We start from the raw sequence: 27,128 nt of genomic DNA, 5'->3' as shown, positions 1-27,128 counted from the left end.
AACCCCAAAGACTCAGTATCTGGTGTGACACCATGTGTCTCCTACAGTCCGACATATCTCCTTCACATAGAGTTGATCAGGTTATTTCCTGTGAAAGGTTGACTGACGACTCCTCAGTGGCTGTGTGAAGTTGCTTGATGTTGGCAGGAATTGTAACACGCTGTTGAACATGCCGATCCAGAGCATCCCAAACATGCTTAGTGGGTGTCATGTCTGGTGAGTATGCAGGCCATCAAAGAATGTGGATGTTTTTGCTTGTGTACAGATCTTTGCAAATTCGGTCCGTGCAATATCATGCTGCAACATAAGGTCATGGCAGCGAATGATTGTTGTAACAATGGGTCTCAGGATCTTGTTGCGATGTCTCTTCGTACTCAAATACCATCAATAAAATGCAGCTGTGTTCGTTGTCCCTATCTTATGCCATCAATACTACTCACCTACTACACTTACTCCTCAGCTTAAGTTGAGGAGTAGATGTTTCTTGTACGGTAGCACGTCCACCAGTGTTAAAAAGTGCTTTGAGTGGTTGCAAGACTTGAAAGGCACTATACAAGTTGTCCATTTACCTTGTAATGCAGGATTAATTTGGAAAGTGAACCCTTCTCCATAGTGTCAGATGCCATCAAAGGGGAGCAGTTTGTCTGGACAACGAGTTTGTGTCAGGTCAAGACCCTGGTGAGGACAATAAGTGTGCAGATGAGCTTCCTGAGATCTGATGATTTGTGCAGAAATTCTTTGGTTATGCAGCTGTTGCATCAGCTGTTTGGGAGGCTGGTCTGAAAGGATCTTGCAGGTGATGATAAAGATGTGGAAGTCCTGAGATGGTTACACTGCAGTTGTGAGGCTGGTTGGATGTTTTGCCAATTTCTGAGAAATTACATTGCAGCCTTCTTATGGTAGTGCAGTGAACATTCAGCTCACAGGTGAAAGCTCTGGTTGATTATTCGATTACTATTTTATTCTGTGGTTGAAATTCCACCCAACAATAGTTTAAAACCTGTGGTTTCCAGCTGGTCAAGCCACAGGTTCTGGATTTCTCCTTAGTCATTTGTTCAAGGTCTACTCCGAAGATACCACATATTCAGTTTTATTTAACAAAACGCAAACAACATGTGGGCTCAGAGCTCAATGAAATAAAACAGAATGCAAGAATCAAATGCAATCACTTAAAACTTAGTAAATAAATAGGTCTGCAACCAAAAAAGTGCTTATTATTGCTTCAAGACGAGTGACGCTGCAAAGACAGCATGTTAATAGGCAAATGATATCAACAATAGGGCAATAAATTTGTTACTGTACAAGTAAAAACAGGTTGGCATGTTAAATTTACAAAGACTGTAGGTGTGTACTTCAAAATAAAGTGTGTTTTTTACAAACTTGACACATTCATGAGTCACTTGTGGTCCACACAGAATGAACCCACGACCCACTTTTGGACCACGACCCATAAGTTGGGAGCCACTGGTCTAAACTCTACGTAAACTAAGATTGCTCAATATGTGTATGTACAGTACAGGTTTTGCAGACTAAACAGGTTTAATTTGTAAACATCAAAATGACCCATAAATGACATTTCATTATTGCAAAAGAATGGGTTGCATTTTTTCTGCATTGCATGTTTTCTCCTTAGACTCAATAAGTTTTCGATGAACTGATGGTCTTTTGAAGTCCTGCTCTGCATCAAATAAAGAAGCTGCAATAAAAACTGCAGTTCAGTGAGTCAGTCTCAAAGCAGCTTAGCTGGACCCAGAGGACTCTCATTACACTCACCTTCTATATTAACACACACTTCAACATATATGCTGCTGCAGTAACATATATGCGTGTGCTGGCTTAAGGTCTTGTTTACATTAGTTAATGACCTCTATGTTAATTAATTTTCCGGGCTGGATGTTAATGAAGCCAAGTTCAGCTCTGACTCTTTCCATGTAGGCCAACATGGGAGTTACAGTAGTGTGTGATGAAGGAAAACAGGAGCTGTAGTTAAAAGGAAGTGTGCGTGCATGACTTGTCATGGGGGTGTCAATGACAGTTGGGCTCAAGCGTCCTGAGAGAGCATTCTGTTATGACATTTAAAGACACTTCTGGAGCTTCCTCTATATGAGCGTGTGCTCTGCATATGTGTGTGAGAGTGTGTCTCAGCTGCAGGGGATATCTCCTTCCTGCAGGAGTGTGTGTTGTCATCAGCAGGGTGTCTTGGGGGGAGGTTGCTGGAGGAAGGTTGGCAGATGAGAGAGAGAGGAGGGAGCGCTGGTGTGTTGCGGTTTTAATTTCACCCAGAGGGGACGTTGTCACTCCATCATTGACACCCTAAGTGTCCAAGGCTCAAGTGGGGTGCCGGTCTGGAATCGACTTCCAGACCTCCAGGGCGACGCTTGCTGCTCACACCCAGAGAGGAGCTCTAAAAGTGGGTTTCTCCTGCTGCTGTGTCTGAGCAGATGGGTCTTGATGCTGGAAGGTTTTTTTTATGTGTTGAGCTGTCACACAGGAGTGTTGTGGTTGTAATACTGTGTGTAGTAAATACTGGATGGATATTTTCATATTATGCAAACATTATGACACTAAAAATGCCTTCACATGTTCAGTTTCCAACTACGGAATACTTGTTCTTTTTGTACACTGAAAGAAATAAGGGTGCTGTCCAAAGGGCTGAAGTTATACCTAGAACCATTTCCTTATGAAGAACCCTTCAAAAAACAAACAAACAACAACAACAACAACAAAAAACAGAAACCAAAGCTCTGTTCTAAGAGTAATGGTTCCATTAAGAATCTTTGTCATTCTAAGAACCTTTTTGAGGAAAGGGTTCTTCAAGTCTTATTTTCTAAGACTAAGGGTTTCATTAAGAACCCTTGTCATCCAGAGAACTTTTTTTTTCAGAAAAAGTTTTTCAAGACCTTTTTGGTAAAACCAAGGGTTTCATTAAAAAAACATTTCCATCAAAGGTACATTTCTTTGAAGAGAGGGTTCTTAATTCAAGGCTGTTTTTTTATAAGACTACAAGTTCCTCAGAACCCATCCAAAGGACCCTTTTTGAAGAAAGGGATTTTTTTTTTGTAAGACTAAGGACCCTCGCTATCCAAAGAATTTTTATTGAGTGGGTTGTTCAAGGATTATTTTGTAAGACCTATGTTTCCATTAAGAAACCTTGTCACCCAAAGAACCTTTTCTTGGAGAAGGGTTCCTCAAGGCTTTTTGGTTAGACTAAATGTTTTCATCAAAATAACATTTCTTTGAAAAAAGGGTTCTTAAAGGCTTTTTATTAAAGACTAAGAGTTCCAATAAGAACCAGTTTGGTTTATGTAGAGAGGATTCTCAAAGGGTTCTTCGAAATACTAATATTTCCATTATGAACTATGAACCGTCATCTGAAGAACCTTTTTTGAAGAAAAGGTTCTTCAAGGATTCTTTGTACGACTGTGGGTTTCATAGAACCCTTGCCATCCGAAGAACCTTTTTTAAGAGTGTTATTTAATAGACTCAGGGTTCCATTTTTGTCCCCCAAAAAGAGCCCCTTTTTTGTTTAAAAAAAGAGGAATGGGTTCTAAAATGGTTATTTATAAGAAAGGGTTCTTCAAGGCCTTTTTAGAAGACTAAGGGTTCTATTAATAAGCCTTTTCAGAGGGAAGTGTTCTTGTTGAAAGATCACAAGATCCTTACCCAAATATTCAAATATTTATCCATGTAGATGTATCTGGAATCCCCCAGTCAATTCACTTCACTTATGTTCTGCCATAGTTGATATTTTCACCTCATACAATAACACATGGTCTGCAGACATGAATTTTTTTACAGGCACCCAATACTTGGTATTTTGTAATGATAATTATGACCAATTTGATACATTTTGAGATCACAATTATTCATTGTTTAGGCACAAAATGTTTATTTCACTGTCGCATGTAAATAAATACAGCACTGCTTCACTTCCATGTTATGCTACATTCCTGCTGCGTAATGTGTCAAAATAAGACTTAAAATAAGTGTTTGTGGCCTTCATGCATTCAAAGTATCATGCAATCTTTGCATATCTGGCTCAGTAGAGTGGGTCGGAAGATAAGAGGACAAGACTTGATATCGTCCAAATTTCATACCCGATTTGATCCCCGGCTCTTACAGTCAACACATCAAAGTATCCTTGGGCAAGATACTGAACCGAGATTGCTCCTAATGGCTGTTCCACTGATGTGTGAACGTGTATGAATGGTTAAAACTGAGTAGCAGGTGTAAGGTAGCCCTGGCCACCAGTGTATGAATGTATGTGAGTGTTTGAGTGGTCGAATGAGTAGAAAAGAGCTGTACAAGTGCAAGTGCATTTACCATTTTACCATGATTTGTTTTCTCCCATATCCGAAATACTTTCAAACAGCGGATGATGGTTGATAACAGATGATTTTCGTTTCGCCTGTCTGCAGGCACAACAGTCAGGAAAGTTTTTCACAGGCTGCTGCTGCATAGCGCACATGTAACAGACAGCTCTTCTGAAGCCGACCTCTGAAACCTCTAAAGGGTTCCAGCTGAAACCTTCAGAAAAGGTTCTTCTATGGAGCCAAGCTTAAGAACCCAATATGGCTCTAGTTAGCACCTTTTTTGAGTGTATGGTACAGATTTGCCATTTTTTTATCCCTCTCTCTCTCTCCTCAGTGTTGAGATGTGCCCCGTCTGTTCTCACCATCTCTTTGTGTGTACGTGTGTGTGTGTGTGTGTGTGTGTGTGTGTGTGTGTGTGTGTGTGTTGTGGCCGTATCAGTCCATCTCAGTGCCTGTTATATTTAGAGGCAGAGCACTATCAGAGCTTACAGCTGGCCGCCTGTGATTCAATTCTGACAGATCTACAGCGTTCAAAGCAATCTCCTCTCTTTTTGTCTCGCTCGTTTTTCTGCCTGTCTCCACCCCCTCTCCATTTTTCTCCCACTGTCTTCTCCTTTCTCTGCACTCAACTCTTCTTCCTCTATTACTTTCACCTTCATACTTTGAGCCAGTCTCGGTTCTCTTTTTTCTTCCCTTTCTTCTTTATTTGCATTGTGTCTTTATACACCTTAATCTCTCTATTTCAGCTGTCTCTCTCATACAATCCTCACTTTCTTTGATCTTTACCATTTCATCACCCACAAGTAGTTTATATTATTGCCTTTTTTCTCTTTTAGCATCTTCTTTGCCTCCTTTTTTCAGCTCAATTTGAAATGCTTTATTGCTGTTGTGCATCGTGAAACAGTATCTCTCCTCCAGCTCCTCTTGTGTCTTCTCTCCCCTTTGAATTTTCTCCACATCTTTATCATCCACAGTGCCCATCAGGTACGCTCTCTCCTACCATGTGGAGAGCTTCATCAATTTGAGCAAATCCAAGCTGAAACAAACATCAAACAGTGCAACTTCTAATTTGGGAAGAGACAAGCAATTAGCCGCTATTACATCCTTGAATCTGTGCGCAAAGGCAACCCTAATCTCATTAATCATGAACAATGGGGGCGGTAATAGAGGAGCATGTTTATGCAAATTCCCCCACACAGTAATCTTCTTCATGCTTAATAGCTAAAGCAGCGGTGGCGCCTCAGAAAACAATCATCCCCCTTCTTTTTGCTCCGCTCAACCGTTTGACTTGCTTTTATTCCTTCTACCTCTCTCCTCGTCCTTTCTTTCATACACTCTGCTCTCATGTTGTTTTCTTTATCACACCTTCCTCTGCTTTCCTGAAGTGTGAACCCTCAGAGTCAGAGGAGAAGTATTGATCCTGGCCCCTGCAAACAGTTTAATAGCAAATAACTTTTGGCAGAACCCACAGCTCATTCTTCTCCATCAATTCTCTCCATTTCTTCAGTTTTTATGCCTTTCATTTGCATTTTTATTGTTTCATTGCTTGCCTCTCTCCCCCCCATTGTGTCTGTTTACATCTATTTCTTCATTTCTCCTCCTCTTAACTTTACCGTTATTGCTTTTTTTCCCCTGTATTTTGTGTGCTAGCCCTCAGTCCAGTAGCTATATGGGATGCAAGACTAAATATAGCCCAGAAGGACATTATAAGATTATGTCTCTGTATCCTCTTTCTCCTTTTTTCTCCCTCCTGTGCTTCTCTTTCTTTTCCATCCTTTTCTCTCTCTTAGTCTCAGCATTTTTCTTGAGTTATGTGCAGGTTTCAGATGATGATGATAGTGTTGTGTAAAGCCCAGTCAGGATGGATTAGCAGCCAGGTAAAGGTCAACAGCATGTGGTGCATTACAAGACTGGTCAAATACAACTCGCTCAAGTCATTGGCAGTCCTGCTTCCTGGCTGAAGGTTTATTGATGAATTGGGATTGGGGTCAAAGGAATCAATGAACAAGAGGACTTTGCGATATATTAACATTTAGTGTAGTATTGTATTAATCAGGGGTGTGGTACCAAATTCTGTGGGCCCCACGTCCTTCCTGTCTTGATCCATGTCTTTGTCATGCACCTTTTGACACATAACCTCAGTTTTCTTTCTTTCCCCTTCCTTTTTTCTTTTGTTTTTTAGGAACCCCCTCCCCCCAATTTCCTGTTCTTGGGGGAAGACATTCCCTTTTAAGTTGGTGCTCCAGCAGCATAAGCATGGTCTCATCTCAAGTCATCACATATTGCCACTTTGCAGTGGACCTCCACTCATGGTATCCTTCTCCGTCTGCTATTTACAAATCAAGATGCTGCTGATACCCTATAGGCATCCTCGCACTGGCTGCATTCTCTACTGATGCTAGCACCGCGACCGGTTCTATCCGGATGCGTTCCCACCTGACTCCATCCGGTGGCGTATCATGCACATGTGAAAGGTGGATTTTGGCATTGGGATCTTACACCAAAAGCACTGACAAAGTGGCCATATGTAGCCTCATGACTTTGTAATAAGAACAGACTGCTTTAGCTGTGTTTAGCAATGATTCCTAGTGCAGAGGTGGACTAAACTGTTTTGAGCCTTTAAGGTGTGAGAGGAGACTTAGAAAGCTTCCAGTTTCTTTAAACAAAGTGCAGTCTTTCAACCAATTTACTAAGTCAGTTTTAATTTATTTGTGGCACTAATTATCTAACAAAAATTACAAGCAAAAACAAACTACTTCAGGCTTTTTGAGGGCCCCCCTCTGTTTGGGGTCCTGGGTAATCAGCTCCACTTTTCCCATAGACTTTAATAATACCTAGACAGAGGAACAGAGATGGTGCTTATTCATCTCAGTGGGGTTGCTTGCCTGGTTCTCTAGCTTTCACACTGACCTTTGCGGTATGCGGCCCACTGACTATGCATGTTTCTCTCCTGCTGGCACCCATGAATTCCTGCTCGACTTGTAGACTTTACATTGTGATGACATCACAGATATTCAAAATGCTTTTCTCAGCTGCAGGAGACTTTTGAAAATATAAAATCACCATGGGTCAAAAATTCATAATAGAAAGGTTCATAATTAACCTTGATTGCAGTTCATGGTGTCCTGTCAACAGTTTTACAGAAGTCTCTTTTAAAATCGTGGCCTATAGGGGAAATGCTTTTTGGGTTTCAGGGGATTTTTGCGGTGTAATACCGCCAGTGGCAACTGGGAGAAATTTTTGCAAGGCTGAGCATCTTTCCAGGGGGCCATACTTTTCCTCCCATTACAACACCCCTTGTGGTAATTACTTTTATTTGCACAGAGTAGTAAGTAAATTTACTTGAGTACTGTGCAGTTCTGGGGTAGCCTACCCTGTATTTCCATTTTGTGCAACGCTGTACCCCATTCATCCTCTACAGCCACATCTATCAGATAAGGAGTTTTCACACAAAATATGTGATAAGTTGGTGCAACCAACAATTATTATCATTGTCGGCTAATGTTACAATTATTTTATTGATTAAGCGATTAGTTGTAAAAAAAAAAATAAAAATGTGCGGCTTTCCATAAATTAGTAAAGCACCAAAATTCGCATATATCTCATGCAGGCGTAGCGCGCAAAACCCACGCATTTTGGAAGTCTGCAATCACGTGACCAATGCGCCGACGGAAGAAGGAAGCGGCCCCGAGCTGCACTTACGAGTCAGGAAAACGCCGGAATTTCCCCAGAAACAGGTGATTGAAACAGTGCAAACTTTGAGAGAGTTGTTTTAAGGTACGTCCTTACCATGTTTCTTTTCATACATCTAACCTGCGTAACGTTACGTAACACCATTGATGGTGCGCTAAAGCATATCACACAATCTGCTGTTTGAGGATACGTCGCAGATTTGCAGCGGTGTTTCCCAAAGCCCGAGATGACTTCCTCAAATGTTTTTTTTTGTCCATAACTCAAAGATATTCACTTTAATGGCATAGGAGTAAATAAACTTGAAAATTTTCACATTTAAGAAGACGGAATCAGGAACTTTAGACTTTCATCTAAAAAACAACAACCAAAAATCCAAAAAACAAAAAACTCAAATCGATTTAATGATCAAACTAGTTGGCGATTAAGTTAATAGTGAAAAACTAATTGATTCATCAATTTATTCATTAATCGTTACAGCCCTAGTAATGAGCTATAAAACAAAATAAACTGATATTATTTTAGATAATATATATTAAAACTAAATATCAAAACTGTCCTTATCCAACATGCATGGTATCCATTTTCATCAGAACTCAGCTTTGAGTCCATTACATTGCTAAAATAATTTAGTCCAAAGTATAAAATATTGTCTCCTTTTAAAAATGTACAAATCCTCAGTTATAATCACACAGAATATTCATATAGATCTAGGTTGTAAAACGTACAATTTCACTAGCCTACACAAATACAGCAGAAAAGAATGTCAGAAATAAAGCTATAATACAGTCTATTTACATGTTAAACGATTTATGCATGTAAATCACTGAAATTGTGAATAATTTAAAGTTTTAAACATTTCATTTATTTATTTTGATGATCTACAGTCAGAAGCTCTTTCATCTGGTTTTCTCAGCTTGAATCTACATGATATATAAATAACGTGTTACTATAAATAAAACGTGCTCTGTGTATTTACTGATGAATAGACAGACTCTATTAGTGCAACAATAATATCAATCCAGTAGTGTAATTTTGAATGGAACGATCTGAATGCCAGTCTGCCTTAATGGGTACCTCTACTTGTATATTTTATTTATATGAATTATATAATACCTTTGATCTTATAATACATGTTTGAAATGAGAACTTTCACTTTAACATTTCTTTATTCGTCATTTTATTTATGCAGCAATCGGTGGTCGGCAGTCAGATATTAATTGTTTACCCTGAAAAAGGTACAGTAAATTTCAGATGAAACTTAAATAAATAAGGGAGCGCAAATGACAAACAGAAGATACATATATGTTATATATGTTTATCCCATATTAAAAAGAAAGCATTCCTGAATGTATTGTATTCCAGCAGAAATAAAGTCAAAAATAGACACACAGCTTATTTTATCACCTGATGGTGAGTATGTATGTGTTATAAGGGCTGTGGGAGGGGTTGAAGGAGGAGTGTGTATGTGTGTGTGCCTCGAGAGAGAGAAACACATCGAGCTCAGTGTGTTTGCTCAGCGTTATGGGGAGCTGTCCATTGTCACTGGTGCTGAAAATGGATTACGGCTTCCCCACTTAAAAGGGGGGATACATTTGATAAGCAGAAGGGAAGAAGCGACAACAACGAAGAAGAAGAAGAGATAGAAAACCAAGAGGAGCTTGCTTCATTACTGCAATCCCAGAGGCTGCCTGCAGATTGGAGGGAAGTTTCTCGGAAACTTGGATTGTAAGATCACCTCTAACGAGCTGTGGTTGTCTTACGAGGAAACTGAGAGTTTATTTCTTTAACACACTTCTTCTCTCTCTTACTCTTTTTTCATCGCTCACCTCGCTCTCAAGCAGTCACTAATTTGGACTTATTCAGAGGTGGGATGAGGGAGGGGGAGGGGGAGGAGTGGGGGAGGGAAAGCAGGGGGAGATCACCATTTCTTTTTTTTTTTCTCTTCTTCCAGCTCCGCAGGACGAAAGGCGACACAAGTGAGAGGAGCGTGCTCTCTGCTGCCTCTTTCACTCTGCTGGATTCATACACTTCACCAGAACAAGTTGTATTGATTTCCACTTCGACCCGAGAGTGCTGATTTGGACCTGTCCTGCTCTGGCCCTGCTCAGCCTGCCGGTCGCTGTCAGGATGGCGGGGTGTGCCAAGCGCTGCAAACAGGGGCTTGTCAAGTTTGCTGTGTCCCTGCACAAACTGGTGACTGGGACTCTCATTAAAGGTAAGTGTTTGATTATGTCTCTCTTGTCTTGTACATGTACAAGTTTATGTTTATGTGTGTAAGTTGCAAGCAGTGAAAGTGAGTCTCAACAGTTACACTGGAGCAGTCAACGCCGCACATTTTCATCAGTGTCACACAAAAGCAGAAGTAAAAGTCCTATCCACTTTGTCTTTCATCTTCAGCTCATACAACTCTTTCCTTTACTCTCCTCCATCTCCGCTCATGTCTGCAGTTGACCTCGTTCTGTTCAGTATATGTTCTCCAGAGAGACGACCGAAGGAGACAGAGAAGAAGGGAGTAAGCAGCTAATAGAGAAGAGAGATAAAGTTGATATAGGGCAGAGTGTGTGTGCGTTTGTGATGAATGTGAGTAATAAAACGTGTCGGTGTGGCAACAGGGAAGAGGGGCTGTACATGCACGATGCTGAGAGGAAGGGGAGGGTTTTACTATTGTGATTCATTAGCTGTTATTTAGTGTGTGTGCATCCGTGGTTTGGTGCCTCTAAGTACGAGTTCAGTGTTTTTGTGCGTGCATGCACCATCAGAGTAGTGCTTTTATTGTGGAAGCAGTGCAGGGGAATACGCACAGAGTTCCAGAAAATTGTGTGCAACACAGCAGCAGCCTGGAGGTACACAAACACAAACACACACATGCACAAGTACAGTATAATGCTCTTTGAGCCTATTGACATTTTGTCTGGAGGGATGAGAAACATCTTAGAAGTCAGTCACACACATACAGTAGATGCACAAAGACATACTCACACACTCGTGCACGTGTTTGAGGATGGTTAAAGCATTCAGTCACAGTGGGTACAATTGCCCTCAAGGTCTCACACACACGCGCATACACACACACACACACACACACACACACACAAACACAGCATCATGAAGGAGCTGCTGCTGAGGTTTGGTTGCGTAACAAATTACTCCTTAGAAGAAAAATTCATAGATGGTCAAAAAAGGAAACAGCTGTATAGATGAGCCTAATATGTCTACACTAAGAAGTACACACTTGTCCAAAAGCACTTGAAAACACACACACACACACACGCACATGCAAGAACACACGTGCACACATGTAAAAGACACACATGGAAGTAATACACCCCCATTAAAACACCCACACAGACAATGAGGAAATGAGCTGCAGGAAGAAGAGATCCGGGTCTGCAAAATATCCAACACACCCACCTACACACTCACACACGTGCGCACACATGCACACACATGCACACACAAACACACTTATCTAGAAACATACACATGCACACACACAGGTCTACATCTGCTCTTTTTCAGAGCTCCGGTGGGAGCGAGAGCTACATCTGCAGCAACATCAGATTAGACAACGGCCATAAAGGAAAATGGCCTACACACACACACACACACACACACACACACACACACACACACACACACACACACACACACACACACACACACATACACACACATACACACACACACACACAAGAACAAATTCCAGCTCCTTAAAGGGCCATTCCAATTTTGTTGTTTTATGGCTTGTGTTTACTGCCCATTGCTTTTCAATTTGGGACATTGGTGCTTTAATTGGGCATGAAGAGAAGCTGCCCTGTGCTGTCTTTCTGCAAACCGATGAACACTGAGGGGCCGAACACTAATTCCACATAGTTCTGCTGTTGTAATTTAATAGCAAATAGTGAGTGCATAAAATTGAACTGTTTTTTCTGAAATTCCACTTTTACCTAAGTTTTCATGGAGTGCTGTGGTCCACTTTCAATGACTTTCAGATACTGTCTGCACCAGAAACCAGACCGCTATAAAATGGTTAGTTATGGAGCCATTTGGAGAACATAGGACAGGAGTTTAATCTAATTCAGTTTTTCTTGGTTTCGTATTTTTCTAATGGTGCCTAATGATGTCTAACAGCGTTAGTGTTTGAATATTTAGTTGTTCTGAGGATCAATTTTCCAGATAGATGATGAAGATGACGTGTCTATGATGATGTGTCTATGAAAGTGAGGTGAAAGTGCAGGAGCTTACTGAAGGACTCTGGGTAATCCAGCCTGAACACAGTCCCCTTGAAGAGATACTCTGTTGATTTTGTATTGCAGTTTCATGGAGTTTAGACCATTCCATTAAAAATGGTCAAAACTGAAGCAGGCCGACATATTCTGACTTTTCCTACATCCTGCACTTCCCAAGATGCAATGTGTTAACATCTTTTGGACTCTTTTTAAAGATCCATGTGTAGCGTTTAAAGGGGATGTACTGGCAGAAGTGGAATATTATATAAAAAGTGTGTTTTCTTTAGTATCTAATCACCTGAAAATAAGAATCGTGTTTTTGTTATCTTAGAAAAAGCAAACCAAACGCTGGCTCTTTATCGGGCCGCCACTGCAGTTAGAAGCCCCACTGTGACGAGGAGCATCGGGAAAAACACTACATTTTAAACATGAAACTACTTTATTCAGTGTCTTAGCCTGTTTAAATCATCAGGTCTGTTTGTTATGAAGAGGAAGATACCTCCGTAAAAACATCCTTCTTGATGTAAAGTTATCACAGAAAAAAGGTGAGCACACATTAGCAGGAGCTGGGAAAACGGCTGTCTCCGACAAATAGCGCTGGAGAAACACTGATTTGTAACGTGAAAGTGCTTTCTTTAATCACAGGCTGTTTGTTTTTGAGAAAAAGACACTTCTGTGTCTAAATCTTACACACTTGACCCACTTGACCTCATTTCAAAGATCCATGTCAAAATTAACCCTTTTCAGAGCACTGCAGTGAAAAGTTACAGTGTTGTGAGCGATCTCTGCTTGACCAAAGCTATCTGATGGAGTCACCTCAGACTCAGTCACCATCGGCTTGTTTTAGGATATAAGGCACATCATCTGCTTCAACAGCCAGCCACTGACCAAGTCAGTTGCAAACGGTCCGCAGACGCCATCTCTGCTTGCTGCGGCATTCTCTGACATTAGCCCTCTGTCCCAGCTGAGCCCGTGTCCATACTGTTTTCATTCCCACCTCTGCTGACACATCTGTCTGTCTTCATTCTCTGCTGCTGCTCACTGTGTGTGTCCCTCTCATACTCAGTGACTATTTATTTGGCGCTGAGTGTTTAAACTATTGTGGCTCTTTTATTATGAAAATGGTCCATCTGAGGCTCAGATTGTTCCTACTAGAAATGCAACTGTGTAAAGTATCTCACTGTCACTATCCTCATTCATAATTTAAGAAGCTACAAATTATATATGTATGTTGCAATGTAAGGACAGAGGGCCGTTGATCACACTGGTGTAAACCGGCAGGTTTCATAACTTTGCAGACTGACTGACTGACATTTTGAGTAGTTGCAAGTTTCAGCTTGACTTGTTGTGAATTTTTTGTCTGAACCAGCCTTTAAACACCCACGTTTTAAAGTTCTTAATGAGTAAAGTGATCCTCTTGTATAAAATTTGTGGAGTGCCCCTTTAACCCTTTATCATTCCCTCACATTTTCTTTGAAACGCTACAACTACTTCTGCAAAACTACTGCCGTTGCTAGTTTGTACAACAGTTTCACCCCAAATATCAAATGTGAACCTTCCTCTCAGAATCGCGTATGATTCATTGTAAGTTATAAATTTTAAGACATCAGTTCAACCACCCATTCAGGCTTCCATTTATCCGTCACGCTCCATACTAATCTTTTTCTTCAGTCAGATGCTGCTGACTTTAAAGGCCAAATCAGGTTCCAGTACTTTTCTGTAGTCGCCAGGCCTTGCTGCCTTTTCTAACCTTCACTGTTACTTTACAGACTCTTTTTCAGATGACCTTTAACAGTCAGCGTTTTGGGACAGTTTAAGAGCCACAGTAATAAATTCTGTGGAAAGAAGTAGTTTTCCTTCTCTTCTCTCTGTAGCAACAAGAGCTTTTCACCAGAGCAGCTTGAAAAATACTCAGAGAATACAGAGTTTTTGTGTATTAAGTGTACTGAAAGGCAGTACAAATACAGGTACACTCACAGGATTAAGCGCCGTGTGGAGTCACTTTCAGAGCAGCATCGACCTCTGCTGGCAGCTTTGAGAAAATACAGGTTAACAGACAGAAATTCACATCAGCCTTCTTAATTAACTATCAAGCATTGGCTCACAAAAAGTCAAGGATTTGTTCTTGATCCTGATCTTACTTATCGTGTTTACTTTCTGAAGTTCATAGTACAAACATGATGCGTATCACTGTGCACAGTTAATTAAAGTCACTGAAGCTCAGAGACACGGTAGATTTTAAAAAAGTATAAATCATGTATGAGGTCAAAAACAAATGACTGCCCGAAAGTATCCAAATATCTACAACAAAATGAAGTCAACATGATTTGAAAGAGCTATGCAAGCTGGAAAAGCAAGGCGTCAGGTCTAATGAAACAAACAGTGTATTTCATTTTAGGGGTGAATTATGGGACATTTTACTATAATGAGGAACTGAAAATGTGTAACATTTATGTAAATTTAATGTTTATAAATTATTTAACTTAGAATATAAAAATACATAAGACATTGCTTGATGGCATTGTTATGGTAGAGACAGGTCTGAAAGTCTAATGTAACTTTTGGACCTGTGTATTGTAAAAAGTTTAGGTGCAATAAACTGTGGCCTCAATTTAAATCTACAGGCGGTACCTTTTTCTACTGTCGCCACCAGTGTAAGGAAGTTTACTTCTGAATAGGTAAGAGATTACTAGTTACCCTGTTAAAAATGTAATAAGTAACTATTTTAATTAATTTATCAAAGTAATGTAACTCAATAAATTTGATTACTTTTTGATCCCTTTTCTAACAAAGGTTTTAAACGGGACATAAAGCTGAAAAGACCTAAAAAAAAAAAAAACCATATACGTGCATAATGTCTCTCTCAAATTTGTCTCAAAGGCTTTGCTGACCTGCATTGTCCCAAAATATACCAAAAGAAGGTAGTCCTGCACAGTGAAGATGTTAAGGAACAGCATGAATGTTTTATTAACATATAAACATTTTACTGAAAAATGGTTTTTCATATGTAACCCCTTTTGTGATCACCAGTTTCATTAGTAACTGTAATTTAATCAGATTTTTCCTAAGTAACTGTAACTGATTACAGTTATGTTTATTTTGTAGATTAATAACTGTAACTAGCTACATGTAAATAGTTACTACTGCTTCGGCCGGTGGGAGGTGCTTCGTTTCAGCTCAGCTGTTTCCAACATGGCGGCCGGGTCACAAACTATCCCATTTTACAGCTAAGCAGTTCACTAAAATATGCTTGGCTCTGACTGGTTTCTGGTCAGCTGCAGTGGATTCCTGTGAATGCCTTTAGAGGATTACCTCATATTAAACACAAATGTCAATTCATCACATCATCATCCTCCGTTTCCATCTCAGACTGACACTGCGCCTGCTCTAACTGATTTCTGTGGTGGAGGGAGATTTGATTTTCCCTAACCAATCACTAGAAACCCAAATATCTGCCTGAGTCTAAAGTAAATTTAAGCTGCTGTGGGTCTGCACCATTAGCACACTGTGGAGTCATTTCACTGTTATCATGGCCAGCAGATGTGCCGGATGTGCTGCTAAATTTCAGCGACGGGAGCGGCGTTTACAACACTACGACTGTATGGCCGATACAAACACAAACAGGTCAAGGGAGATCGTTAAAAAGAGAACTGATGTTGTCATTTAGGATTATATAAATTTAAATTGTGAACATTACTGTCGATGCAGGCAATTAATGTCAAGTGGGAAAGCTGCCATGACTTTTGCCGTGTAAGATGACATTGTTTGTTTTGTCAGCTGGCGATTTTGTTGCTTGTGCCGTTTGCTGACAGATGACACTGATGCCAGCTCTCCTGGCCCCTCACAGTTACAAGTTAAGGGCCAAATCAGAGTTTAAAGTGGGCTCACTGATGCATCGCAATTATGCCAACAGACGTGATTTGATGGGGTTTTAAGAGTGGAGCGTAGCAAAGTAAAATGAATTACAAAGTTGGGCGATATTCGATGGCAGTTTTTTATTTTGTCCACGGGGCTTGCCGTTGTTGTTATCACTCTTGTGATCCAGTGCTCTGCTCTGTAACAGCTAGTCATTGGCATTAGTCGCCTGTGGCGCTGAATGGTTAATCATTAGTCTCCCCATGGTGCTCATTGATTGTTGTTGTTTTTTGTTTGTTTTTTTAACCGTAAAACCGCTGTTTCATGTCATGATGTCAGGAAATGAGTCAGCTCTTAAGTCAGTGGTGTGGGCAGATTCAAAGGTCTGGACCCTGGCAAGCCAACTACAACTTTGAGGCTATTTTACGTTGTTTTTTATTGTACTGTTTTGGTGGGAGAAATCATCATTTTTGTTTTACTTTTCATGTTAAAAATATTTAAATAAGGCTTTTCTGCTTAGTCTGAGGCACTAAAATAATACAGGGATCCTTCGAGCTTCATTGTAGCCAGAGCCATATTTCTGTGTTTCCTGCTAATCTCTCGTACAAACTTTGTGTTAAAGCTAAAAATATCAGTAATTGATCTCAGAGGACAACCGCACTTGTTGACGCTCGGATTTTTTTGCTTTTATTTCACAGAAATCTGGAGTTTCCTGAGTCTTTTTAGCTCTGTTCACTTCCTCTAGCTGCAGGCTGATTAGACCGAATCCTTTTCGTCACTTTGGTGTTCTTCTCAGTTCATCTCTGACTGTTTGTCACTTTCTGCTCTGCCTTCTCAGCCTCCTGTCGTCTCTGAAAACCCTGTAAACATACTGTCAAGCCAGGCCAGGCCTTAAAAAGCCTGCATGATTTCACTTATCCCATCCATGCAGCCTGCCCTCAGGTGCCTCTGACTGGCGTACAAATCCAACCTGCCTGGATGCAGAGCAATGTGCTCTGAGGTGGTCTGGGCAAATGTGGTGGCACCTGGCAGCTTCTATCAGCAAAGAAAAATGTCTTTGGCTGAAAATCCACAGCAAAACACAGAAAACACAAATGAATCCCCTTTTTTCTTCAGCCAGGGTAAGACCAGAAAGCCTTCAGCTATCTGACATTAGTTTAACTCCTAACCTGAACTGCATCCAGTTTTGTTTCTCCTATTCCATGAAGCCAAAAATGTCTTGAAAATAACTGAAATATACTTAAACTTTTCCATTTTTGCCCCTAGATGTTCTTTGGTAATCTAAAACAATCCCCCTGCTGAGGAATCTTTGCTAGAGGGAAAAACAAAAAACAAACAATGTCCTGACTCCTCTCAGGCTTCAAAGCGTTCTTGTGTTGGGAATGACAGTATCATGCAATCTTAATCTTCCTCTTCCTGTCTGTTTAGCGGCTCGACTGGAAGGGCTTGTTTCCAGAAGGGAAAAACAAACAGGCTTTTATTCATTGACAACTTACAACAAAATATGACTCTACTGTCCTATATTTTAAAGAAATACGTCCCCCAAATGATTATTTGTATATCAGTTACTCAGCCTGTGTTATAATGAATTTCTGTGAAAAACTTAGAATTTTTTTTTCGTGCCTCTATTGTGAATGAAGTTTCTTTGTTTATCCAGTGCACAGGGCCATATGTCCATGCATCCATATGCACAGTTATTCCCACATACATGAATTTTCACTAAAACTTACAATTTGAAACACTTCATCACGCATCACAGGAATACACACATTTGTAAGTCAGTGTGCACTCAGCGGAAATTTTAGTCCCCAGATTTAGCTGCAGAGTGAGTGCTCCTCGCTGTGACGATGCTCTTTGGTACAGACAGCTGAGCACGCTGAGGCAGCTGCCCGGAGGAGGAGAGTCTTTGCCTCATCAAACTCTGAGATAATCTTATCTTCTGCTGAGAAGTGGTGAATTTAAAGCTCACAGCAATTCAATACGATACAATCTCCGGCTTTTGTTTGATATCTAGTGTTGAAAAAAATGTCGTTGCACGTATCTGATGCATCATTAGCGTAATTAGCTTACAACTGAATTACAGCTGAGCGTCCTGCTGAACCCTGTTCAAACTGTTCAAACTCTAAAAAAGGAACAAATAGTTGAACATTCATATTGAACAGCCAAATCTGATTTTGTTTGTAAATGGATGTTTTGAAACAGTTTTGCAGTTGTTAAGCGTGGTCTCCTATGACTTCAATTCATCAATAAGTTTTCTCAGTTTTTGGATTCTTTGTTCAGCATGGTTCATCCAAGAAAAACACAGTTCTCTTAGCAAATTTAACGCAAGTTGTGAATAATTGATATACAAATGATCATTCCAGGGTTGAAGTATTCCTTTACTGTGGCTTAATATCTGGGTATGAACATCAGTATTTATTATTCAGTAATGATTTATTATGTCATTTTGTTTTTACATTTTTTTAAACAAATTTTAGTATTAAATGCTTCTTTTCTTTCCATTTGTGAGTTTCTCAGGCTGCACAGCAGAGGGCGTCTGATTCCTCCTCCTTATATCTTTCCCTCTCCTGTAATCCCATATTGTCAGGGCAGATCCGAAACAAAAAATGATGTTGAGTCCTAACCAAATGAAGCATTAAATATTCAGGGTCTTAAAGTGCTTGCTGATGAAGCAGCTCTTCCTCTGATGGTTGATGAATGATGACGGACACTGAGGTGGATTTTCAAGCTGAGGGTTCACCAGACTCAGATCCAAAGTGTTCGTCATAAGTGCTTAATGAAACATTCAGCGGCTCCTTTTTTCATTAGATATTCGCTTCAGGTCCCTCCTCTGTGAGTCGGGGGGACTTGGCTGCACTTTTGTATTCAGAGAGGCGAAGAAGAAGTGAAAGTAGGATGTATGAGTAAATGAGAACAAAGCAGGGAAGAAGAGTGTGTGTGTATGTACATGATTGCACGCTTTGCACATACGTGAGTGAGCACATGTGTGTATCTTTGTGCACACAAGCTTTGATGTGGATATGAGTGTGTGTGCTTTTCCCTGTGTGTGTGCTCCGCACCTTTGAGTGTGTGTACTACGCCTCCAAAATGCTGTCATATCACTTTTAATGTGCCATAGGGGACACAGTGCATGTTTAATATAAAATATAATGCATAATAATTCATATGGAAGAAGCTCTCAGGGGAGGGGACACCGTTCCTCCCCTGAAACGCTGTAATCAATCCCCAAGCTGCATACAATTAACACTTCCATCACTCTGATGTGCTGAGGAGGAAGGAAACGAGAGACACGGAGGGGGAGAGTCAATAGAGGTGTTTGTATTCAGTTCACAGAAACCAATTGGGTACTTTAGGTAAAGAAATAAGCAGCAGTAAACACAATGTGTTTTTCATTTGCACTTTTGAAGAAGCCAACACCCTGGTGTGTCATCCAGGAATAGTAGTGACAGAGCTCGAGTACAGTAGCACCCACGGGCAAGGTGATGCTGTCTGTTAAACATTTATGACAAAAAAAAACAGTAAATATTTAAAGCAGGCTGAAAAACGAATGTTTAACAGCTCAGTGTGAGTGTGTTTCTCACTGGTTTTTGTCCTGTGTAATTTCACCTCGAGCTGGCCGGGTTTTTAAAGAGCTCTGCAAAATGTGCCATCTGTGTATCGACCAGAGGGAGTAGGTTAGATGGTCACGGCAAAGTGGAGTTTTTCACATCTTGACAGGTGACATAAAGTATGTGGGCGGTGAACAGCACTGCATCTTCCTGAGAGATTCACTGTGGGACCGAATAATAGCAGCCGTGGCCTTGAAATGAGAAATAGTCTGTTGTCATGGAGAGAAAACTCAAAACAGTACAGACTCAAACAGATCCCTGCTCTTTATTATATAACATTGTTAGCTCTGATCAGTCTGTTAAGACTTGGCACCAGTACAGAAAGGTCACCAGCCACCTTGTTTTCAGTCAGTTGGAGGGTCAAATTACTGTGTGAAAAAGCAGATTTTGTCTGTGCTTTTGGTTTCATTTGACCAAGTTTTGCAATATCTGTTGCTGAAAAACCCATTATGGTGGAAGTGAAAGGCATTTTGTTTTTTTTAAGCTTACTTAAAATTTACATTCAACAAAGGACTCGTGAATTTACAACCATGCCAGTAGTTGGCTGTAAACTCGGTGAAGCTGTCCTTGGACACAGCCATTGACTGTATAAATAATGGATGTAGATACCGTGACATCACCCATTGGTTTGTGGGCAGCTGCTTTGAAGTCTTGAGTTCAGCATTTCGGCTTGTGCCGTGTTTGTTTTCTGGAGCCGAAAGTGACCATATTTGGACGAGAGGTTGCATTGGTGGACGAGCGATAGGTGGATCTGCCTCAAATTGACAATTAATCAACTAATCATTTCACCTTTATACTGAAGTAATTGTCCCAATAGTGACCCTGATTCCTTTTTTCTGTCCAGTATTTTAGCACCATATTTCATTCATCCACATTGTATCGGTTTTGCAGGAGAAATCTTACAAGTAGACGTCTCAAACGAAACCAAGACAATCTGCACAAATTTGAACTTTTAAAAAAATGACACAAAATTAATGCAACAGTTTGCATCAGCTATTTTAGAGTCATGACAACTTCTAATGAATTCACATGCTTCAAACACTACACTGAGTGAGGGGAAGTAGCTTTGTTCCAAAATCAACACTTTTAAGCAAGAAAATGTCTTAATGTCCTAGTTGTTTTGCCTGCAGGCCGCTAACACAGTATTAACTGTCTGAATGTTAAGTGGCCAGGGGAAGGGACTCAAAATCCTGAACTGAGAGTAGAGAAAAGTCAAATTATTATGCCAGTTTCACTACGGTACTAAACTTGAATTTTGTTTAAAATCAATGAAAACTGAAATTTGAGTTTAAATTGCCCACAAAAATGAAACGAGGCAATTATCAACATTATTATTTCAACTCGACTCATCAAAAATATGTTTGCAAATGAAAATGTTTATCTAAATCAATAGATTCAAATTTTTAGCCTGCCACAACGCATTTAATGAGGTGGTGGTTATACGTACTCCTGAATTCCTTTTTACTGTGAGTAGAGGTCATTTATTTTTCATATTTTGGATGCAATGATCCTTTTAGTGATGATTATGTATCAGCATTTGTCGCACCGTGCCATTCCAGAGACAAAATGACTTTGGCAGTGTTAACTGACTCTGCACATTGATTGCAGTCAGGCCTTGTTGCACAGCTTGGATCCTGCGGTTTGTCGTCTATGTGGGAGCAGCTGATCTCAGCGCCGTTACACCTCATTCCCGTGTCTGTCAGGGTGGTTGAGCTCCTCTCCTCCACTCCTCCTCACTCCAGTAAATCAGTCTGTTTGTTCTGATGACTCAGACGACACTGAGCCTGTTGGTGGCCAGGTGCAGTTTCCCTCCTCGTGCGGTGCTCCTATCTGTTCTGCCTACCTGACTCTTTTCCTCTCTCTCACTCTGCTCCGTCCCGCCATCTTGTTTCTGTCATTTTCTGCTCCCTCGCTCCCTTATTCCATCTACCCCCTCCGTCCTCACCTATCTCCCCTGCATCAACTTTGTCATCCCAATTCTCTGCTCTAATTCGCTTCTCCCCTTTTCCCTCCCTAACCTCCTCCCATCTTTCAAACCCTCTCTCATCACTTCACTCTCTTCTCCTCCCTTTCTACACTTATTGCTCCCCTGTCTCATTACCTTCTGTCTTTCCTTCCCTCCATGCTGCCCTCCCAATCCTCTGCTCTCGCTGCGCTCGTCTCCTCCTCTCTCTGTGGTCATCACTGTAGCAGATTCCATCCAGCCTTCGCCTGATAAGAGCGGGCAGCAACTTACCAGCAAATTTATAATTCACTGCCTGCTCGCTGTATTTTCTCTGCTTGTCAACACCTTCATTGTCTGCTGTCAAACGCTTTCTACCTTTACCCCAACCCCACTGTCTAACCCCATCCTTTTCTGTCCTTACCCTCCATCCATTCATCCTGGCAGCAATCTCAATCTAGTAAAAGGTCTGTTGTGTAATGGTTAATAAATGATGAGAGGGAGGTAGGCTGGCACTCAGAATGATCCACAGCACCCTGGACAGGACTGTGTTGCAGCACAGACGATGTCAGGCTTAATGTCTTGGAAGAGTTTGGCGCTCGGCCTAATGTGATGAACCTGTTGCTACTCAGTGTTACTGCGGGTCTGCAAAGCTATTTTGGTTTCCTTCTTTAAAGCACTCAGACGTTAATGCCTCAATTACTTTGTCTGTCTTTACTTTGTGTTCGTCAGCAGGACATCTCAAAGACTTATGAATTAGGCTCCCTGAAAATGATTAGATACTGGTGATGATTTACAGCAGACTTGGATATATGTGATGAAATGTCACAGCCTGGTCTCACTCCCAGGGCCCAAAAAATGCTGGTTTGGCAGTGGCCCATGGTGTCAGATATGGACGCCCAGTGCACCCTGTAACATCTGTTTGAGACACATGGCATGGATTTTTTAATAAAAGTGTTGAAGGTTGACTGAAGCAAAACCAGAGATGTGAGCATTTTTAACTATTTTATAATGTCTATTAGTTGAGTGTTGTACCTTTATGTAACATTGATATTTGTGTCTTTTTTACTGTAACTGTATGTTGAAGTTCTATGTAATTTTGATGTAAATATTAACCTTTTTGTATTTTTTTTACCATTACCCTTATTGTATGCAGGATATTGTATGTAACCTTGATATCTTCTCTTTTTTCCTTCTTTTTCTTTACTAAAATCCTAAATAGGGACAGGAGTTGGAAACTAGCAATAGCTATAATCTCTATACGTGAAACATTAGTTACTACAGCTTGTTTGTAACAGGCTGAAGTTGTACTATGTTAATTTGCATTGCCTCTATATAATTATATATATAACTATATAAGATAAAATAAACAAACTCATTCGTGGCAACAAACAATGTTCAGAACAATGTTCATAGCAACGGAGCTAGTATTAAAAGTGTAAAAATTTGCTTAGAGTATGAGGGAGGGGAGGTCAGCTCGTTCGTTGTCACCAGGACGCACAGAAACATCTTTTGTAGTGGTATGATACACACTGAGTGCGTCAGCATTAGAGGGCGCGGGCAGCTAACCAACTCGTTGAGTACTGTCGCTTTGTCAGTGGATGTCAGCATCATACACGGATGCACAGAGGCATCCTTTGCTGTGGTATGATACGCATCAGGCAATTACTATAATATAAAGAGTGAGAAAATCCATGTAGCAAGGGTGGGAGGGGTGGTGGATGGGTCAAACAAACTCAGGACTTTCAGAGTCAGCTGTTCATTTTCAATGTGAATTTTAAGCCAAACCATCATGTTTTTGTGGTTTTTTTTGCATCAGCCGAAGCTTTGAATATTCGTTGTTGATTAAGTTCCAAGAAATGGCATTGTGATAGCCCTAAAGACCTGAAGAAAATTGGCAGCATTAGTTGTTTCAGAAAATGCCCTTAAATGACATTTGTTTGGACTTATGGGTCAAACAGTCAAACTGTTGGCACTGTTTTGACTCTTGTTAATTGGGAGCAAAGAAGGAAGTTGCATTGGAGATCAGGGTGGTTGCATGGAATATAAACACTGTCACTGACTGACGCTCTCTGACTTTGCCTTTGACTATCCTCCTTGATCTTTCTCCACCCGTCCACTGACTCCCGGTCGATGACTGACCTCTTTGCGATTGATGTTGTGACCTCTTTTGGGCCGATCTTCACAGACAGCTGATGTCGTCTTTGCCCTTTCAATCCCAGGGTCTTTGCCATTTCCCCGTTGTAGTAACTACAACAGTTACTGCAAGTGATGCTACTCTCTTAGAAATAAGGTTTCCAAAGGGGCTTTTCCTGAAGGGTTGAGGTTCTACCCAGAAGCATTTGCTGCTGAAGAACCCTTTTTTAAGAAAGGGTTTTTCAAGGGTTCTTTGTAGGACTAAGGGTTCCATTAAGAACCCTTGTCATCCAACCCCTCTGCATTATTGAAAAAGTAAAGGCTGTATTCATAGGTTTCATTGGGAAATACGAGTGTATCACCAAGTCTCCTTCTCTTGGGTTTACTATGCACCGATCCAAATTATTACCACTGTCCAAAGTTCTGTAATGTGATCCTCTCCATTTGCTAAAGAAGCTTGTGTGATACAATTCGAGATCCCAAAGTCAAGCATCGATCTCCTTGTTTAAACAGTATGTCTTTTTGCTTTTAGGAAGTTTTCCTCCATTTTTTTGCTACAGCCTTGAAAGAAGGACTTAGTACAGATCCAAAAAGGTCTATTTATCCTAAAATGAAAGTAATATGAATTAATGTCTTTTAGTGTGTCACCTTGAGACCAATTCAGCATTTTAGGAGGTTTGTTTTCTTTCAGTGCCTGCTGGGTTTTGGGGTTCCTGGATTTTGAGCAACTTAAGAGGCCTGTTCTAGTTGACAAACCAATCTCACCACATGGTCCATTTACAAGCTGTTACATTGTATTTACTTGCTGATTGCATTCTCTTCAGATACGTTCATTCAGTGCCATTTGAAAAATTGGAATTTAGAAAATGACTGATCAAAAAAACCTCTTTTTCCAGTTTTTCCACTGCAGTGCCTTTTCAGCTTATCCAGTGGATTTTCAACATGTTTGATCAACCAAAGGCTCTCTGCCCACTGTTAGATGTGTACGTAACCCCTCCACTGAAGTTAAACATCATCACGACAGCAAATCACGCTCCCTTATCTTGTCTGTTCAGCCGAGCTTTCAGAATTTAATCAGCGTGTCTGCTGTGTGTCACTGCCGTGGTGTGTATTTAAAAACCTGTTTCTCTCTGTTGATACTTTGCCACTCTTACTTGTGGGTGTTTGCATGTGGGCCTGTGTGGTTGTGTGTGAAATGTGGTTGTTATTGTTTGATTTTGATTAGAGGCTGCTGCCAGATCTGCTTCTGTCTGCAGAAAAGGAGAAAGAGGAAGAGTGGGGTGAGCACTTGCATACCCAAAAAATGTCTCTCATCATTACCTTTACCCTGCATTGCCCCCTTTTCCTCACTTTCTTTGTCTATCTACCTCTGCCTGCCTTTCTTCTCTTCTAAAATTTTATCCTCGCATCCACTCTGCACCTCCTCCTTCGCTCTTGTTTTTACTCTGCATTGATCGTCAGCGTGCAAGCTGCTGCACCCACGAGCTTTTAATGAATGCCATGGCCTAATGGCTTTATCATTGGCCTTGATGGCCTCAGCTCAGCCACGCCAATAGCTCAGCTGTAAATTGTTTTCTTAACTAAAGCCACGTGAGGAATTTTAATAGGGGCTGCAGTCGATTGGCGTCAGTGCAGCCCGCCAATCTCAACAGCTGGGTGCTACATGGAGGGCAGCAAGGGGTTAAGCATGACTGACAGGGGAGTTCATGTGTAAGGGGGAATGTGTTGGCGTCATTCCCCTGTTTGTATTGTTGTAGAGGATGTGTGGCCTTGTTGTGAATCCGTGTGATGGATTCATCAGCGGGCTCGAGAGCAAAAACTGTCTGATCCAGCACGCTGATGCTGGCACTGACATATGCGAGGCGGTGTTTCAGCAAATGTAGTGGTGTCAGATGAACAGGGCTTTGTCCGTGTCCCACCCGCTAGTGGAATAATTACACACACACACACACAAGCAGACACACACCACCTGTCAGACTTGTGCATGTAGATAAAGCAGCAAATGCACTCTCCACAGTCAGACCGTTTGCCTGCTGAATAGCAAAGCGGGATGGAGCAGTCTAGCCCTCCCTTATCTCTCCTCACCTCTTGCACTCTTCATCCCACTCTATCTCTCTTTTTCACCCCCTTCCTTCCCACCTCACCCCCTCACTTTGCCTCACTGGTTGTTTGTGAATCCCCCTAATTTGTCTCTGTCTTGTCCTTCTCCTCACCTCCCCCTTTCCTTCTCCTCCTCCCCACAATACTCTCATTCCTTTTTCATTCTCTCCCGCGCTCTCCCTTGAGTTTTGCCTTCCCCCTCGACTCCTCTCACACACCCTGCTCTCGGTCTCTGTCTCTTCCTGTGCAACAGTGTGCAATCCCTCTTTCCCCGCCAGACAGACAAAGAGAGCGACTGAGACGAATAGGAGGGGAAGAGGGAGCAGAGAGAAGCAGAGACAGAGAGAGGCAGATACATAAAGAGGCACAGAGGAATTGATGGAATGACAGTCCGGTGGCGGGGGACACGCTGAGTGAGAGAGAGGAAGACAGAGAGAGGAAGAGGGAGGGTCTGCACGGTGGAGAGAGAGAGACAGAAATGATGTAAAAGAGGCAGTTTTAGTGACAGTGTAGACAAAGGTAGCTTCAGAGTGCATGTGCGCCCTCTATTTCATTCACACACACTCTCTTTCTCTCTCACACACACACATCCTCTCTCTCTTCTCACTCACTCACTCACTCACTCACACAGACACACGCACACACCCTGGAGCAGAAGCAGCAGAGCAGTGTGGGTGTGAGGCAGCATGAGAAGTGATATCTGTACTTCTACACATACAGCTGGCTGATGGACTAACTTAATTACAGCACACACACACACACACTTACTGTACTGTGCGCACACACTAGCACACCTTGATTATAGGCGGCCAGACACATACGCAAGCACACACAACCTGTCTGCAGCCAGAAGTCAACATGGGTCTTGTGATGGGAACCTTTTCCATGCAAACCAAGCAGGTGAACTACCACAAAGGTAAGAATTTGTTTTTCGTGAAGTGATAAAAATATCCATGTGTGTGTTCACATGCATGTGGCTGTCATATTAGAGGAGCACCTGTCATGTTGTTTGAGCTTCAGTGATGGAGTTGCGTATGTTTGCTCTCAAAGTCATGAATATTGCACAAGAAGTGCATTATGGGAATGAGCTGAATGTACGGTGAGCAACAATGTAAAGCTGGCAAAAAAAATGTAATTCATTATTGGTTTATGATGCAGTCTCCAGGCCATGTGCCCTGTGGATTTAGGAACACATGTGTGTGTGTGTGTGTGTGTGTGTGTGTATGTGTGTGCGGCCGTGCCATTGGGAATG

At 41.3% G+C, this 27,128-nt stretch overlaps 1 protein-coding gene across 2 annotated transcripts in view; it reads left to right on the top strand.

Moving 5' to 3' along the window:
- Positions 1–8,023: 8,023 nt before the first annotated feature.
- LOC121947871 (Kv channel-interacting protein 1-like) overlaps positions 8,024–27,128 on the top strand; it is a 49,795-nt gene continuing 30,690 nt past the window's right edge. Inside the window, exons 1-2 of one of the 2 annotated variants that reach the window (XM_042493029.1) lie at positions 8,024–8,090; positions 9,958–10,221. In XM_042493029.1, the coding sequence (XP_042348963.1) occupies positions 10,134–10,221 (88 nt within the window). In that variant the 5' untranslated portion in view covers positions 8,024–8,090; positions 9,958–10,133. Of the gene's footprint in view, positions 8,091–9,957; positions 10,222–26,316; positions 26,793–27,128 lie in introns of those variants that run through there. The other variant, XM_042493030.1, reaches the window with a different exon arrangement.

The sequence above is a fragment of the Plectropomus leopardus genome, chromosome 9 (assembly GCF_008729295.1).
Source record: "Plectropomus leopardus isolate mb chromosome 9, YSFRI_Pleo_2.0, whole genome shotgun sequence".
NCBI classification, from domain to species: Eukaryota; Metazoa; Chordata; class Actinopteri; order Perciformes; family Serranidae; genus Plectropomus; species Plectropomus leopardus.
This window is presented reverse-complemented; position numbering and strand designations above follow the sequence as displayed.